The 17,669-nt window shown below is 53.0% G+C and overlaps 1 protein-coding gene across 5 annotated transcripts in view; it reads right to left on the bottom strand.

Moving 5' to 3' along the window:
* Positions 1–17,669, bottom strand: part of LOC127001602 (ras GTPase-activating protein raskol-like) — a 68,817-nt gene that overhangs the window by 49,166 nt on the left and 1,982 nt on the right. For 2 of the 5 annotated variants that reach the window (XM_050866402.1, XM_050866400.1), the window contains exon 2: positions 11,505–11,919. In XM_050866402.1, the coding sequence (XP_050722359.1) occupies positions 11,505–11,769 (265 nt within the window). In that variant the 5' untranslated portion in view covers positions 11,770–11,919. Of the gene's footprint in view, positions 1–11,504; positions 11,961–15,448; positions 16,008–17,669 lie in introns of all 5 variants that reach the window. The other 3 variants (XM_050866405.1, XM_050866406.1, XM_050866401.1) reach the window with 3 other exon arrangements.

Raw genomic sequence — 17,669 nt, 5'->3', positions numbered from 1 at the left:
ATAGCCAACAACGGTGCTCTTCGCCAGGAGGGGGCGGAGGGAGGGGGGGGGGACACGTTAAGCTCGTCTGTGAGGGAGCTCTGCATTGTAACCCCGATAACACGCAATTAGACGCAACCCCTGAGCGGCCCTGTGGAGCTGAAAGACCGCCGCCAGCCTTGTCTAAGGGGCGTGTTGACTGCAAGGCTTCAGCGTCCCTGAACAACCGCACGCCCCCTCACCCTCGTGACGACAAACATTGGTTATCATCAATCAACATCGGCAGAAACGAGGCCACCACAGCCCCTCCACGCCCCAGCCAACGCAGGGAGGGAAAGTAGCCTTGCCGCAGCCCGCTCCGTGTCCCAGAGAACCCTTCCAGACCTTCAGCCCGGCACTGCAGGTCAAGGTGCTCCGAGAGTTGGCAATGGGCGGCAAAACTCGTCCTCACACCTGACACTGCGAGGGCGGGGTCGGGGTGGGGGGTTGGGGGTGTCAGGGCGGGCCATGCCAAGGGAACCAAAAATACAGCCTAAACAGGTTTGTAGTTCTTAAAAGTACAGTCGCTACAGGTTTGAATTCCCGAAGCGTATTAATTGTACTTTTTGTATGAGAAATCTAACGCAAAACAGGTCTTAGTGGAAAAAACGGAGAAGTTTCAGGTTTTCGTCGCCCTCCGCACGTCTTGAGCGGCAGGAGTCTGTGAGCCGCCGAGGGAGAGGCGTCCCTGTTGAGTACTCCCCCTTCCTCCCCCCACAGCTTCGACACTGGCCTGAGAACCTTTGCATCTTGTACCAACGAATCCTGGCTTTGAACACCTGCGAGGCATCCCGGATTAACATTTCTGGCACAATGGCGGGCACACAGGTCCTGCGAATATTTGAGGGGGCTCTGCGGGTCAGCCTGGCCGGCCTACTCATCTGCATACTCGGGCATTCACAATAGGCCCGACAAATTCCTCATGGAGGAGAGTAACCCTCACGGCCCGGCGCCTCCACGCCACCGCCGCCCCTCCGAGGGTCGTCCCGCAAGGCGTCGCTTTTTGCAGACACGCCGCGGCTGAGCGTCCCGACGGTCAGCGGCATCAAGACATTGCTGCTCGGCTGAGAGTAATTCTGTTCGCACACCATGTTTTTCCACACACACACACACACACACACACACACACACAAAAAAAAAAAAAAAAACTAAAAGATAAAGTCAGACAGTCATACACACACACACACAAAAAAAAAAAAAATAAATAAACGATAAAGTCAGACACACACACACACACACACACACACACACACACACACACACACACACACACACACACACACACACACACACACACACACGGTATAATCCCTTCGTCCATCCCGTTCCGCTACTTGTATTTATTAACCTGACCTGACCCGAGCCGCTCCGCCTCGCAGGGACTCGCAAACGTACCTGAAATGGAAAAGAAAAACACGTTAGGTCACGTATCACACGTCCCGCCGAGGAAAATTTATTCCCTTCCCACGCGGCAGCCGAGCCGTGAAAAGGTTGGGAACTGTGATTGTATTTTCATTATTTTTACTCCAGTTTATGGTCTGGGGAAGAAAAGTCAAGAGTAGAATAAAAATTGAATGAAGCAAAGCAAATCAGTGGCTCCCAACACACAGAGGATGACATTCACAAACAGGAAAGCGTCAATTTAATAGGAGGAAAACTGTTGGTGTGTGGTAATCCAACAGACGTCAACGGAAATAACGGAAAGCATTGCATCTGGAAGACACAAATGGAAAAGTGAATGTTGCAGACACGTGAGCAGAGATCCTATCTTTCCTGAAGGTCACCCCCCATGAACTATTACATCCGGTCGAACTCTGCGATGTCGACGACGCGGGTAAAAACACGTGACGGTCACTAATCCTGAGGAACGCGAGAGGTAATGACGGTGACCCGCTGAGCGTCCCGCCAGCTGCCAGGGTCACGGCGGTTCACCTGGGGATCAGCCCGTCTCTAAAACCGTTTTGTTTACACCGCTGGTCTCTGTTGGCCTCAGGAATGCGCAGATATCACGTCCCCGCCGCGGCCACCTGCTCACGTCTTGGGAACCTGATCAGGAGAAACAGAAACGAGCGCGGTCCAAGATGAAAGGCCACAGGACGCTGCCGCCACACGAGGGATGGTAGGGGCGGCGAGGACTTACTTCCGATTATGTCAAGAGTAAGTCCTCTTTTTCCTTATTTTATCCATGACTTAATCCTGTGTACAGAGGAGGTGGTGGGAAGAAGGAGCGCGATGGGGAGAGTGGATAACGGGAAGAGGGGTGTGGACAATGGCTCTCCTTCCCTCTCCCCTCTTATCCCCTCCGCCGCGGCCGCCCCCTGCTGGTGCCTGGGAAAGAATCACACTCCCGCAGCTCCTCCACTCTCCGTCAAGTATCCACAGACGAAAAAAATATTTCTTCCTTTTCACAGAGTATTGTAAAGAGTTTTTTGTAGTAATCTGGGCGCGAGAGGCGAGGCATTGGCGATGAGCACCGAGGCGGGGCGGCCCGTGGGTCCCCCGCTGCTGGGGCACTTCAGGCGGCACAAAGGCGGTGCTGGGACGCTTTCACCTGTGTGCCGATCACTGCGACGCCCCGCACCTGGAGGCGGCGCGCTGCCTCGCCTCGGTGAGAATGTGACTTCCTTGATTAAGATGCTGCCCCGACCCGCCCCGCCACGCCCTGCCTCAGACCGCGGCGTGCTGAGGCGGCGACCAACCAGATATAGGTCAGTTGAGCGTTCATTCACCATCCCGTGGGTCACTCCCCTGCCGGAGAAAGGATGGGCGGGGAGGGTGGTGGCAAGACTCTCACTTCGCTTAAAGACACCGGAATGCGCATTGCGACTTGGTGCTCCCATGGCGGTTCTCCCACACCCGGCCCGCAGCGGCGACGCGGAACATTCCCTACATAATGAGCAGCGGTGATCACTCGGGCCGGCCTGCAGCGGGCCGCCAGAGACGCTCCACCACCTCGCTCTGACCAACTTTCTAACCAGAGCCACGCGGCGATGTACGGCCTGCACGCGAGCCTCCGCAAAGGTGTTGGTCTCTCGCACCTCAATGGACGGATGAAGTAATCTGGGTCCATATTCTTAAACATTCCGGGGCTCACACACCACATTTGATAAGGCTTTCCTAGGGGTTGTGTTAGTGTTCTCATGGGTAGATTTATGAGCTTAGTGATAAGTTTGACAAGGCTTTTGCACCATAAACGTGGAAAAAACACTAATCTCCTGTGTGGCCCATGAAAATAGTTGTTGTGGGAGCCGAAAGTGTGCTCATGAAAATACGGGCCGAAATACCGTCCTGAAATTGGGCGTCACTACTCTGAAGCATCTTGAGGTTTTGAACAGAAGAAGTGGGATGACAGAGGACGTAGATGATGGTGTGGCCGAGGAAGGGGTGACGGTGGCTGCGGATGAGTGTGTGACAGAGAAAGGGGTTGCGGATGACTGTGTGAGAGAGGAAGGGGTGAGGTGGCTGCGGATGACAGTGTAGTAGAGGAAGGGGTGAGGGTGGATGCGGTTGATAGTGTGGCAGAGGAAGGGGTGAGGTGGCTGCTGATGATAGTGTGACAGGGGGAGAGGTGAGGTGGTTGGGGGGAAGGGAAAGTCGCATACCCCACTCTCTCTGCACACAAAGAACGTGGCCGGTAAAGAACGTGGTGATGGCGTTCCCGGGGCGGCTTACCGATGCTGGGGGGGGGGATGAGAGAGAGAGAGAGAGAGAGAGAGAGAGAGAGAGAGAGAGAGAGAGAGAGAGAGAGAGAGAGAGAGAGAGAGAGAGAGAGAGAGAGAGAGAGAGAGAGAGAGAGAGAGAGAGAGAGAATGACGTCGTTAATCATTATCATTCTTCATCACCACCAGAACGAATCATAATCATCAACAAAACACACACACACATACACACGCACGTTAACACCTGATAACCGCGCGTCAGGAGGTGGCGTCGAGGGAACAGCTGTCACGGCCCATCCACCTGCTCGCCCTGATAACGTATCGCGCTGGATCTACCTGCGCGGCGAGACTGTTGTGGTGCGGGGCAAACAGACGGACAGACAGACAGACAGACTTGCAGTAAAGGGAAGTGATGGGATGGGTGTTAAGGGTACAGGACAGGCACACAGACGCACAGACAGACAGATGGAAAGGCAGAAAGAACTTGCGGTAAATGGGAGTGGTGTAATGAGTGTTAAGGGGAATAGACAGACAGACAGACGGACAGACGGACAAACAGAAAGGAACGGCACACGAGATCGTTGCAGCATTACTAAGTAGGTGGCGGCAATACAAGGCGGATATCAATAGGAAAAAGCAGAGAAACGAAAGAGAGATAAATCAGTATACAACAGTGAAATCAGGTCAGGCCGTGTTGGTGGGTCGGCCGCTGCGGCGCTCCGGACAACGCCGCGCACCCTGCATGCCGTATCTTATCGCGCCTTATCTGGACATCGGCGGCGTCATGAGTATTCGCCGCCAGGGGTGAGGGGGACGTGTGTAGCGGGTCACATGAGGGGAGGGGCGGGGCAGAGCGGGCCGTAAGAGAACCTGACACGCATACATTACACACAGGAGGAGGAGGTTGAGGCGTCCCATGTGTCGCTTGGGGTATATTGCTACACGGAGGGGAGGCGCTGTGATAATTAAGCCACACGTTCTTAGACACTTGATGAAGATGATGAAGCACACTGGTCTAGGATGGGCGGGCAGGGGAGGATTTTTTTTTCTTGGGAGGCAGCTCAAGAGTGGAAACAGAGGAAGGAAGAAGGAAGGAAGATAGGCTGATGGAAATGGAAGAAAGGACGGATGAACGGAGGGACTATTTACGGAAGAGAAGAGTAGGAGGGTCAGAGGTGTAAAGACAAAAAATGAGGAAACAAAAAAGTCCCGCTGACGCAACACCTTCCGGCTCGACAATTAATGACATTTTTCCTGAAGTACTTGAAATACTTTAATCAACAAGTCATCATGTATACTCTTATTCAGACTGGCAGGAAAGGAGCTATTTTTTTTTACACCAAAAGAGACAGCTCAAGGGCTTAAAAAAAAACGTTAATGAAAAAAAAAAAGCCCGCTACTTACTGCACCTAAAAACTTATTACAGATTTGTTTTTTCTTAAGTGACTGAAATACTTAAATCTACAAGTCATCACATCTTTCAAATCTTATCTTACTCAGACGGGCGCGGGAGAGTAGCAATTGTTGATATTTTTCCCTAAGTGTTTGAAGGAAATTCCTCAACAAAGTCATCAAATCTCTTATTCAGACGGGAAGGAAAGGAGGCATTGATTGTATTTTTCATGAAGTGCTTTAAAATTGCGTTCCTCTACAAGTCATAAAATCTCTTAATCTTGACACGTTTCGCCTTAACCCGGTAACTGCGGGGATAATGTTTCTTAAAGGCTCCTCTAAGCGAGAAAAATGAGAAAAAATCATCACCCACGCAAACCATTTCGTAACATATCAACGCATTTGTGATCATTTTTATGCGTCATCTATTTTGGGGGTTTATATCATGGCAAAAATTAGGCTCGTCGCTGGTTCATGGTAAAGCCACATATTTGGCCTATCGCTGCTACTTAAAGGCCGCTCTAAGCGAGAAAAATGAGAAAAAAATCATCACTCACGCAAGCCATTTCGTAACATATCAACGCATTTGTGATCAGTTTATGCTTCATCTATTTTGGGGGTTTATATCATGGCAAAAATTAAGCCCGTCGCTGGTTCATGGTAAAGCCACATATTTGGCCTATCGCTGCTACTTAAAGGCCGCTCTAAGCGAGAAAAATGAGAAAAAATCATCACTCACGCAAACCATGTCATAATATATATCAACGCATTTGTGATCAGTTTATGCATCATCTATTTTGGGGGGCTTATATCGCGGTAAAAATTAGGCTCGTCGCTGGTTCAGGGTAAAGCCACAAATTTGGCCTATCGCTGCTACCGGGTTAACATACAGTGCGCCTCGCCAAGCAGCAGCAGCAGCGGAGCCTCCAGAAGGTGGTGGTGGCCGAGGCGTGCAGACTCAGGGGCGCCTCAAACACTTTCCCGCCGACAATGAACCCTGAGCACGCTGGCCGGACCGCACCATTACTCCATTACTCCGCACACCCACAGCGAGGCGACTGAAGACCAGCGATACGAAACTCATACTCGGAACGTTGTACTTATCGGTTTCAGATTCAAAATTGTCGTACACACAAATAACGATATGATTCAAAGTTATTATTAGAACTGTTCAATATTATTCTTTTTAGCGATAGTTAGACCAGCGTTACCGGATCATCGTACACTCAGAACATTGCATTCATCGGTCCCAGCCCCAAAACTATCGTACCCAAACAAATAACGATAGCCCATTAAAGTTACCATCAAAACCGTGCACTATTGATGTTTATTTTATTTTTGCGATTGTTGTGGCTAAGAAACCGGAAAATACAATGTGGTGAGTACGAAAATCTGGTAACGCGCCCCCAGATGACCGTCGCCAGGTGGTTTTTAACAAGCTGCTGCGTCGTCGCCTCGGAGGAAGGATTTCGACACTCACGTGATTTCCATTCCGTGATTGTTGGTTCGTCTCATGCAGGAAGAGTGTGGGGGAGAGAGACCTTTACCAGCAGGGGGGGGGGGTAGGGGGGGGGGTCGTGCATAGCGGCCGAACGTGAGACTTGATTAATGGACGAAGCACGGAAGGAGAACTACACTCCGATGACCAGCTCGTGAAATTCGTCGTTCCGGTTTGAATTTCCTGCCAAGGCTGTGCGGAAACGACGAGATGACATGCTAAGAGTGACCATTATAGTACTCTCTCTCTCTCTCTCTCTCTCTCTTGAAATTCGTCGTTCCGGTTTGAGTTTCTTGCCAAGGCTGAGCGAAGACGACTAAACGACATCTAAGAACGAACATTACAGTACTCTCTCTCTCTCTCTCTCTCTCTCTCAAGGCTAATTCATGGGAAGAGAAACTTGCAGGTATATGCGTGTGACAGTCACTGGGTTGATCAAGACACACACACACACACACACACACACACACACACACACACACACACACACACATGCCCACGCCTACCACACGCATGAACTCACTCAGTTCCGTTTCAACATTCCTTCCTCTCTCATCACACGAATGTAGGAAAACGAAGAAGGGAAGGAAGGAAGGACGAGGATGAAGACAAGGACGGTAAGAGGAGGAAGGAAGACGAGATGAAACTGAAAGAAAAGATGAAAGTGCAAGAAAAAAAAATAAAGAAGAAAGAAAGGAAGGGAGAGACGAGAAGGAGGAAGAGGATGTGAACGACGAGGAAGAGGAAATGGTGAAGAAACTGGACGAGGGAAGAAAACGAAGAAACAGAGAAGAAAATAAAAGAAAAAAAGAAACAAACGAAGAGTACAAGTGAAGGATGAGGAGAGAGAGAGAGAGAGAATAGTTAATTAGGGTGACGTAGTCCATCCGGGGTTCCCAAAACAAGGGGCAAGGCATCGTAGGGGGAGGCGGGGGGGTTAGTGGGGGGCAAGGGATGTGACTCAACGAAAGGGAAGCACTACTGGGGGAGCGTGGGAGGATGGGAAGAAGGGGGGGATGGAGAGGGAGAGGGCATAAGGTAAGGACAGGAAGGGGTTGGGATGGAGAGGGGGGGAGGGAGGGGTTAAGGGTAAGGAGGGGAGGGGAGAGAGAGTAAGGGTACAGAAAGGGGTTGGAAGGAGAGGAGGGAAGGGAAGGGGTTAAGGGGGAGGAGAGGAGGGGCAGGGAGGGGTAAAGGTCAAGAAAGAGGTTACGAGTGCCACGTTCTCCGTAGTGCCACAAAAACAACCACCACCATCACCACCACCACCATCTACCACCACCACCGACACCACCACCATCACTACCACCACCACCGCCATCTACAGCCCTCCCTCATTACCGCCACCACCACCATCTACCACCACCACCGACACCACCACCATCACTACCACCACCACCGCTATCTACAGGCCTCCCTCATTACCGCCACCACCACCACCGCCAAGATTACATCACGAACACCGACAATGTTTTCTTAATGAGCGTTTTCTATTAATTATGTCCAAGGGAGAGGAAGGACTGGGAGCTGAACAATCAATACTACTACAACTACCACCACTACTACAACTACCACCACTACTACTACCACTACTACTATGGATGATGATGATAATGGCAATAAGGACAACAACAGGAGTAGCGATAAGATAAATTAAATGAAGAACAAAAAAATATAAACATGCTGAGGAAACGGATGATACCAGCAGTAAAAATAGCAGCTACTCTCACCGCTGCCACTTATATAACGACTACAACCTCTACTACTAACACTACAAAAGCTTCTACTACTACTACAACTACTACTACTGCTACTACTACCACCACAACGTCACTCCACCCTCCTAGGTATTACTACACAAAATCTTTTACTACTACTACTACTACAACTACTATTACTACTACTGCTACTACTACTACTACTATTACTACTACCACCACAACGTCACACCACCCTCCTAGGTATTACTATCACGCATCACTATTACAATACTATCACACACATTCAGACAATAGAATAATCAGCTGAGGATCGCAAAAAGATAATCGGAACCTAAATGTCACAGGACTGAACCCCAACCAAAAAGGATCAACACGGGAACGCCAGCAACACAATCAAACACAACAAAGACGAAACACAAATCTCTCTCGCTGAACGCCGATAGAACGAACGAGTAACAAAAGCAGTGATGACCTTCCAACCGACGACGATAACTGATGATAAGATTCGATTCCACTCATGACTAAGGCGAGTGGAACGGGTGACGGGTGGAAGAGTGGGAGGGAAGTACGTAGGAGGGATAGGGATGGGTGAGAGGGGGGGGATGAGGGATGGACAGAAGTGATGGATAACTAATGGATGACGAAGGAAGGGAGGGAGGGGAGGGGGGTAGGTGGATGGAAGGTGGAAGGGTGATAGTGGATGGAGGGGAGTGAGAGTTATACCAGTGGAAGGGGTGGAAAGGTTGAAAAAAAAAAAAAAAAAAAGGTTGCATGAGAGAGAGAGAGAGAGAGAGAGAGAGAGAGAGAGAGAGAGAGAGAGAGAGAGAGAGAGACGGGGGCACTAGTCAAATAGAAAACGAAGTGAAGGAAAGGAAGAAAATGAGGAAGTGAAGACGGGCGCCGCGAACCGTTTGTAAAAGTGAAGAGAAGAACTGGAGAAGAAGAAGAGGAGGGAGGTGGAAGAGGAGGAGGAGGAGGAGGAGGAAAGGGGCCCCTCGCTGGGTTCCTGGAGGAGGCGGGGCGCGGTGGTATGTCCGGGGCCAGACCGAGACCATGAACGACACGGAGGAGGGAAAAAAAAGAAGAAAAAAGAAAAAAAAAAAAAGAAAGAAAGAATAAATAAAGGAGCGGAAACCCTGGGAACACGAGACGACGAAGAAGAGGAGGAGGAGGAGGGGGTCAAAAGCATCGGATCTCACATGGCCCCCCTCTTCCCTCTCCCTCCTCCCTCCTCTCTCTCCCCCCTTCCCTCACTCTCACCCCTCCCCCCTTCTCATGTCACTGATAGCCCGCCCTCGAAGGTATTAATAAACGCTGACCTTGACTTGCTTTGTTGTGGCGAGTGGGCGCCGAGGAGGAGGAGGAGGAAGAGGAGGAGGAGGAGGAGGAGGAGGAGGAGGAAGAGGAGGAGATTTGAGACACTGTAGGAGGAGGAAGAAGAGAGAGAGAGAGAGAGAGAGAGAGAGAGAGAGAGACGTTCATGTTTTCCTCGTTCCTTCGTGTAAAAAAAAAAGAATTAGAGAATGTAACGATGAGGAAATAGAGGAGGAGGAGGAGGAGGAGGAGGAGGAGGAGGAGGTGCGGAGAATGAAGTGAAAAGCAGATGACTGAGGAGACTAAACAGATGAAGGTGGAAATAAATGAAGACAAATGGAGAAAAAAAAGAAAAAAAGAGAAGAAAGAAAGAAGCAAGAACATGGGAAGGGAAGACGCAGGACATACAAGGAGATTAAAGGCGATAGAAAGGGAGAGAAAAGAGACGTTAGAGAGAAGTGAAATGAAGGAATAAGAACTTGGAAGAGGGAAGCAGATAAGCGAAATGAGTGACGGGAAGGGGAAGGGGATGAAATGGGGAAGAAGGGGAGTGAAGGGGAAGGACAACAAGAAGGACATGATGAGGTTGAGGATGGAGAGAAGGGATGCAGAAGAAAGTGAAAGGGATTAAGAAGGGAAGGCACGTGATTGAAGGGCATGGAAGAGGAGGGAAGGAGGAGGAGGAGGATTACGAGGGGAAGAACAGCTGGTGAAGGGGAAGTGAAGGGGCAGGTACGGCAAGAGAATAAGGATGAAGGGGAAAGTAAGGAAGGGATATGGAGGGAGATGAAGGGGGAAATAAAGAAGGGGAATGTGAATGTAGGAAGGAAGGGGAATGAAGAAGGGATGGAGGGGGAGGAATATGACGGGAAGGGGAGGTAGATGGGATGTGAAAAAAGGGAGGAAGTGGGAAGGAAGGGATGAAGGGGGAAGGGACTAGAGGTAAAAGGGATATGAAAGGGGGATGGGGGGATGAAGAAGGGCTGAAAGATGGGGAGGAATATGAGGTGAAGGGGAGGTAGAGGGAAGGTGAAGGGAGGAAGGAAGGGAATGAAGGGGCGTCAGAGAACAAACAAGAAGAGCCCATATTGTAAACAGGAAAATGACCCTCTCTCTCTCTCTCTCTCTCTCTCTCTCTGCGTCCGTGGCATCAAGCGAAGGGCTGCGCGGGGTTTGCGGTTGGCTATTTGACAGACAAACACACGAGGGAAAGTGACGGAGCTGGAATGGATGGGGAAAGCGGACCGAAGCATGATGGAGAGAGAGAGAGGGAGAATGGATGAAAGAGTGGAACGAAGGATTGAAAGGAGGGAGTGAAAAGAGAGGGAGAGGGAGAATGGATGAAAGAGTGGAACGAAGGATTGAAAGGAGGGAGTGAAAAGAGAGGGAGAGGGAGAATGGATGAAAGAGTGGAACGAAGGATTGAAAGGAGGGAGTGAAAAGAGAGGGAGAGGGAGAATGGATGAAAGAGTGGAACGAAGGATTGAAAGGAGGGAGTGAAAAGAGAGGGAGAGGGAGAATGGATGAAAGAGTGGAACGAAGGATTGAAAGGAAGGAGAATGGATGGAAAGAGGAAAGGATGAAGAGGAGGAGGAATGGAAAGGAGGAGGTAAGGGAGATTAGGATGAATAAGGTGAGGGGAAAATATAAGGGGATTAGAGAGAGAGAGAGAGAGAGAGAGAGAGAGAGAGAAGGGGGGAGGGGTGAAAGACGGAGAGTTGAGGGAGGAGGAGGAGGAGGAGGAGGAGGAAGCTGGAACGATGGAGAGGAAAGGAGGAAGTGGAGGAGGAGGAGGGTTAGAAAATAAACAAGGAGAGGAGGGGGAGGGTACTGAAGGGGCAGAGAGGGAAAGTGGAGGAGGGGGGGGCACGAGGAAGGGGACAGGTGTGGAGTGGCACTCACCTGAGCCGTAGCCGTCCAGGTGTTGGGAGAGGGAACAACTCAGCTCGCTCAGCGTGTCCCCGCAGTCCGTGAGGTCCCCCTGGCGAGTGCTGCCCCGCTCCTCCTCCTCTTCCTCTTCCTCCTCCAACACACAGTGGCCGTAAAACTCCACTCTAAGCGGGAACACATCCTGGGGTACCTCCTCCACCAGGTTGACGTAGAAGGTGGAGTTGGAGGAGGAAGAGGTGAGGGAGGTGGTTCGCTCCCGACCGCCTCCGCCCAACATGGTGACGCCGCGGCTTCACAACACAACCTTGCCAGCGTCCATAACGGCGCCGCCCTCACTCACACAGTCACTCACACACTCCCGCCCTCACGCCGGAGGACGCATGGCGCCTCTAATCTCGACGCGGCCTCTGCCCTCTCGAGAACTTCCCTGGACGTGAGGAGGAAGGTTTTCAGGCTGCCTAAGACGCACTGCAGGTCAAGACATGCACTCAGCTCCTGCAGAAACTGCGGCATCCTCACCGCCGCGCCGCCTCGCCACGCTCTCCCCCAGCAGGAACACCGACGCCGCCCTCCCGCACCCACACCACACAAAGACTGGACCTCAGCATTCTTGAGAATCCATCCTCGCCCAAACCAGTCCCAGACCAGGATGTCAAGTTCATATCAAACGTTTCACCTGCAGCACTTCCCCCACAATTAAGCCAGGCCGGCGGGCGTGTCTGGCCGCCCTCACCCGTCTCCTGCTCACCACCTCTGTATCGCCCCCGCAAACACACTCGCGCCGATGCACACACTCTCGGGTGTCCTCCGAGTAGCTGAAATCTGTCGTGCACTGCGAGTGGCCCAGAGTAGCACCACGTTTGTTGTGTCCAGACCTTGCCGGAGTGGCCGGGCAGGTGAGGCGTGCCCACGGCCACGCTCACTTTCCAATGTGCATCGCTCTGTTCTGAAACACTGCTTCCCTGCGTCCCCTGCCCCGTGCAGTGACGCTCCTTACCACCACGGGGAGCAACGGAGTCCCGGCCACGTGTGAGCCCAACCCGGAGACGTTCGCTACTTTGAGGGCGGCGGAGAGGCGCACAAAGGGCACGGCGGTCAAGGAAATCAAGTGAACGAAGAGTGCAGCGGGGAACCGGAGAGGCGCGGCGGGCGGGTGTGAGGGGGTGCAGGGGGCGGGAGCTGAATAGCCGTAGGTGAAGCTGCCAACCCCTCCGACACCCTACACCTGCGTGACGTCACCGATCCTTCACAGTGATATTCAAGGCACTTCGAAACACCCTCTGAAAACACTGCCCACCCGCTGCCCTCAAGAGCCGCTAAATATATGAATAACGTAACCTTGACGCGCGCTGTACTTGGCGGGGCTGTGAGGCGAAGCCCAAGCCCACGGCGCCGCCAGCCCCGGGACGCGACACGCAGACAGATGGAGGACACTCGGCTTTTTCGGTGATAGAAAGTGACAAAATAGCGGCGCTGGGCCTAGAGGATGACGCAACGGGAAGGGGGATCGGAGATGGCCGCCGTGTGGCCTGGTGGCAGGGAATAACGGAGGAGTTACTGCCAGGGAGGAAGGGAGATGGAAGGGAGATATGCAGCGGCAGGAGCGGCAGTAGTCAGCCGTGCATGCGTCCCATGTTTCAGTACGCCAAGCTGGGCTCACCTCACTCACTGTCATGCTCTCTCTCTCTCTCTCTCTCTCTCTCTCTCTCTCTCCTTCCGTTCTCATCTCCAAGCTTTACCGTTCTTTCCCTCCCCCCTACACGCCCCGCCCTCCATGGACCCCCCTCCCTGCACACGCAACACTCCCACCTGTCCTGGACACCTGCCGGCCAGGCTCACCTCTGACCTATTGTTGCTGGACGCAATATAGATTAAAAACAACCCTCCTACGCGCCTGCCGACGGTACCTACGCACATAGCAACCAGTACTGCACGCACGCACAAGTGCGCACAAACGCACTCACACAACTATATCTGAATGCTCTTTGATGTACTGATGATTAAAATTCAGTTAATAAAAATTTGCAACTGTGAGCACGCCCTTGATTACGAAGTTTATGCAGGTCCTGCCAAACACAGCAGCGAGTGCCAGCCGTGACAGGCGGGGCTTCTGAGCACGACACACAAGTGTGGCGAGGGGCACCGCGCCGGGCCAGGCCGCGATCTGTATCAATCAATCAGTAAGGGCATGGACGGGTTGCGCGTCATCTTGCCTACAATATGGCGCCACCCTCGAGGGCGTCTCTGAGCAGGTCTCCATTATGGCCCTCTTTCCATTCTCGAGTACCTCACGGCAGGACTCATCGACCTGATCAATCCACGAGTTTTGTGGGCGTCCCATTGGCCTTCTCCATTCGGGAAAACAACCCGGTGAGCTGGGTGGATCTCTGGGTAGGGTGCCACATGCCTATACGGTCGGAATGGGCGTTCACAGAAAATGTGACCAAAGCACAGACAACAGTAAGAGCACACAGAGGTTGGAGAAAATGTCTCCGTTAAATGAAGAACACTGGCAGGTGTTCGCCACACAATTTTACACAAACTGACAACAACACAGTGTTCACGTCAGTGTTTACGGCCTACGTAGGTGTTCATAACAATACAATCAGAGCCCCTAACACAGCCCTGTTCAAGCTCCCAGCACAGCACTGTTCATAACAGCAGTGTGCACAACGCCCGCCAATACGCCATTCACAACAGCAACAGCGCTGCAGCAAAGCGTCAAATAATCAAATGCACCGTGTGTTCAAAAAAGCGTTAATCAAAGGCCTCAGGTGAGCTTTGTCCACTCAGCCGTGATTAGTGCACCTGTCCAGTCCGGGAGGACGCTGAGCCAGGTGAGGGAAAAGCCGGGGGAGAGGGGGGGGGTATTGGTGCCATGGAGCGACCATGCCCAGTGCACTGCTCCTGTGTGTGTGTGTGTGTGTGTGTGTGTGTGTGTGTGTGTGTGTGTGTGTGTAAGATAGTTCCTTTAAAAACAGTTGTGTCGTCCCGGTCATCCAGTGAACAATTTCCCCGCTAATCCGCGAGATGACGGGATCTGCGCCTCGCCCTTGCCCGGTGCGCGCCCTGCATGCGTCACTCAGGCCGCCCGATAGATAGATAGATAGATAGATAGATAGATAGAGAGAGAGAGAGAGAGAGAGAGAGAGAGAGAGAGAGAGAGAGAGAGAGAGAGAGAGAGAGAGAGAGAGAGAGAGAGAGAGAGAGAGAGAGAGAGAGAGAGAGAGAGAGAGAGAGAGAGAGAGAGAGAGAGAGAGAGAGAGAGAGAGAGAGAGAGAGAGAGAGAGAGAGATACCATGGCCTCGGGGACAACGACTGCGTCACTTCTAAATGAGCCCAACACCAGCAGGTAAAAGATTCCTGACACACACACGCCTGTCTCCTCCTCCTCCTCTTCCTCTCCGTCTCGTAATTAACTTCGCGACACAAATGGTTCCAGATTTGACGCGAGGCAGAGGCGGAACCCGAGTAAGTCAGGATCAAGGCTGGGCTGTAGGTTCCTCCTTCGTTTATTCACTTCTTTATTCACTTCGCCGGCCCGCCGTGAAACATGCAAGCAGCGCTGAGCGGGAACAAGGGCACGGCCGGAGTTAACACGTAGCGTGCGGAAATACTTCACGACAGCAGGGAGTGTGTGTTCCGTGGTGGGGATGGTGGTGGTGGTGAGAGATACCCAGCTTGTGTCATCACCACTATTATCTTTGTGACCATAAGCACCGTGGTCACCACCACCGCCACCACAGCATCACTACGCCATTCCCCCTAACACATCCCTGCCGCGTCGCATCACACACATCACAACACCAACACTAACACCCACACTAACAACTACTGCACCAACACAGACTACAACACTAGGGTCACGGCCACTAAACACTCAGGCATCAGGCGTGCCCGGGGCGTGGGAGTCCTCGCCCCGTCCGCGCCTCCCCACGCACACCGGGGACACTAACCTTCCAGATCCAGGTCGTCCAGGTCGTCCAGTGACCAGCATGACCACATGAGGGACGCCATGTTGCCCGGCCACCCGCGGACGCCGCCGCAGAAGGGGGAGGGAGACCGTGCCTCCGCCAGACTGCCTGTCTTGTTCCTCCGGCGGGAGGTGAGCAAACACGATAAGATAAACTATCGGTTCCACCGCGCCACACACACGATCATGACTAGCGGCTCAGCGGCTGCCGCACCAACTCCCCGGCGGCGGCGCGGCGGGGCCCTGGCTGCTGGAGACGTGCCCGCGGGCTGCCATGAGCCGCCGCCACACACACTCGTAACAGTGGCGTCGTGACTGCCACAGCGAGGCGCTCACAGATGAGGCACAGTCCACAGGCACAGCTGCTGCCACCGATGGGGGTCACACCGTCCCGCTGATAAGACCAGTCGCCAGCCACTGTCATCTGCCCCAGCGGCCGGCCGTGTGGCGGGGCGGTGCGGCTCCCGCCTCCCTGCGTCGGCCAGGCCGGAGCGCCGCCCACGGCACCATTAGTAAAGACGAGGTACCCATCGAAGTCAACTCTTCAAACATTCAACTTTCAAGAGATGGAACTAAAGAGGCCGCTGCCCTCAACGCTCATGGCGCCCAAAACAAATTAAATATTCCTCAATGATGTGCTAACAAAAACATGTTAGAACGTGTGTGTGTGTGTGTGTGTGTGTGTGTGATAACTGCTGACGTGAAGGAAGGGCGGCGCACCTGTGACGCTCCGCCTTCTAGGCCCGCTCACCTGGCGGCGGCAGCAGCAGCAGCAGCGGCAACGGCCGCGGCGGCAGAACACCACCACAACATAATACAGGAAAAAAAGGCAACAAAAAATATTTTCCGTGGCATTTCATAAAGCAAGAGAAAAAAACGAACCAAAGAGAAAGCGAACTTGAAAACAAACAACCCAGTGCCCCTCCTCCTCCCCCCCCCCCACCCCCACCCCGCCCGATCTCTATAAAAAAGGAGTTATCGGAACCACTAATCGGCGCGCGGACGCCTGAAAACATCGGTGCCAAAATAACTCGCTTCGGATTTACACGATGGCCTCACTCCACCCCGAGGCGCGGCCACCCAGCACTGAGGGCGCCCCGACGCCTGCCCCTCGCCGCCTCCTCCTGCAGCCTATCTTTTCTTCCTCCTCCATATCCTACTCTATTATCCTTCATCTTCCATTCCCTCGACTTCCTGTCCCGCCTTTCACCAACTCCCCTTTTTCCTTCACTTCCCTCCTTCGGTTCCCATTTTCCCCTCTCTGATTCCCTCCCTTTTCACCTTCCACCCCTCCCCCTCCTCCTCCTCCTCGTGACGTCATCCCGTGCTATCCGGCCCCGGTGTTCCGTCGCGGCCTTATCTAAAGCCTCGTTACTGCTTCTGTTATGGCTTCGTCTGTCCCCTGGAGGCTCCCGGCAGGTGCGAGGCAGCGTGCGGGTCCCTAGTGTGCCAGGCGTGGAGGGTAGGCGATGGGGGTGGCGAAGAAGGGAGAGAAGAAGGGAGAAGAGAAGGAACACGAGAAGGAGAAGGAGGCGCAGCATGGCGACGAGGATTTATCGTGTGTGGGGTGGTGAGGTTTTAGAGGTATTGCTTTTGCTCCTTTAAGCACCCACCCGACTCCCTCCTCTGTCCCCCCTGTCTCCTCTCTCTCTCACCTTCCCTCCCTGCCGCCCCACTTCCCTCCTGACCTTTTGCTCTCCAACCTTTGCTACCACCACCACCACGGCCACCACCACCAGTGACAGCGGAGGCACTATAGCGACATTGTAACCTTGGACGTGAACCGGTAGGCCTATACAAGTGCCTCGCCCCCCCTCCCTCTTCCACTTGGCCTGTTGTTGTTCATGGCCTAAGCTAAGTGCGCGGGGCTTCCTTCCCTTCACCTCCTCCTCCATAGCGGCACTCCAAGCACTCTCAGAAGCGTCACAACACCTCCTTCGCCTGACACCAATGGCACCTCTTAACGAAATTTCCCCCCCCCCCCCCCCTCTCTCTCTCTCTCCTCTTCATTTCCCTCACTTTCCTTTTTGCCCTTCCTTCCTTCTCCACCCTCTCCTCCTCCTCCTCTTCCTCCCCGCACTTGAATCTTTCCTCACCCCTTCACCCCTTACATCTTCTTTTTCCTCTTCATTTTCCTCACTATACTTTTTTTCCTCCCCACTTTGCCCTTTCTTCTTCCCCTCCTCCTCCTCCCCTTCCTCACC

Source organism: Eriocheir sinensis, chromosome 21 (assembly GCF_024679095.1).
Source record: "Eriocheir sinensis breed Jianghai 21 chromosome 21, ASM2467909v1, whole genome shotgun sequence".
NCBI lineage: Eukaryota > Metazoa > Arthropoda > Malacostraca > Decapoda > Varunidae > Eriocheir > Eriocheir sinensis.
Note: the sequence above shows the minus strand (reverse complement) of the source record. Positions and strands in the feature narration are given on the sequence as shown.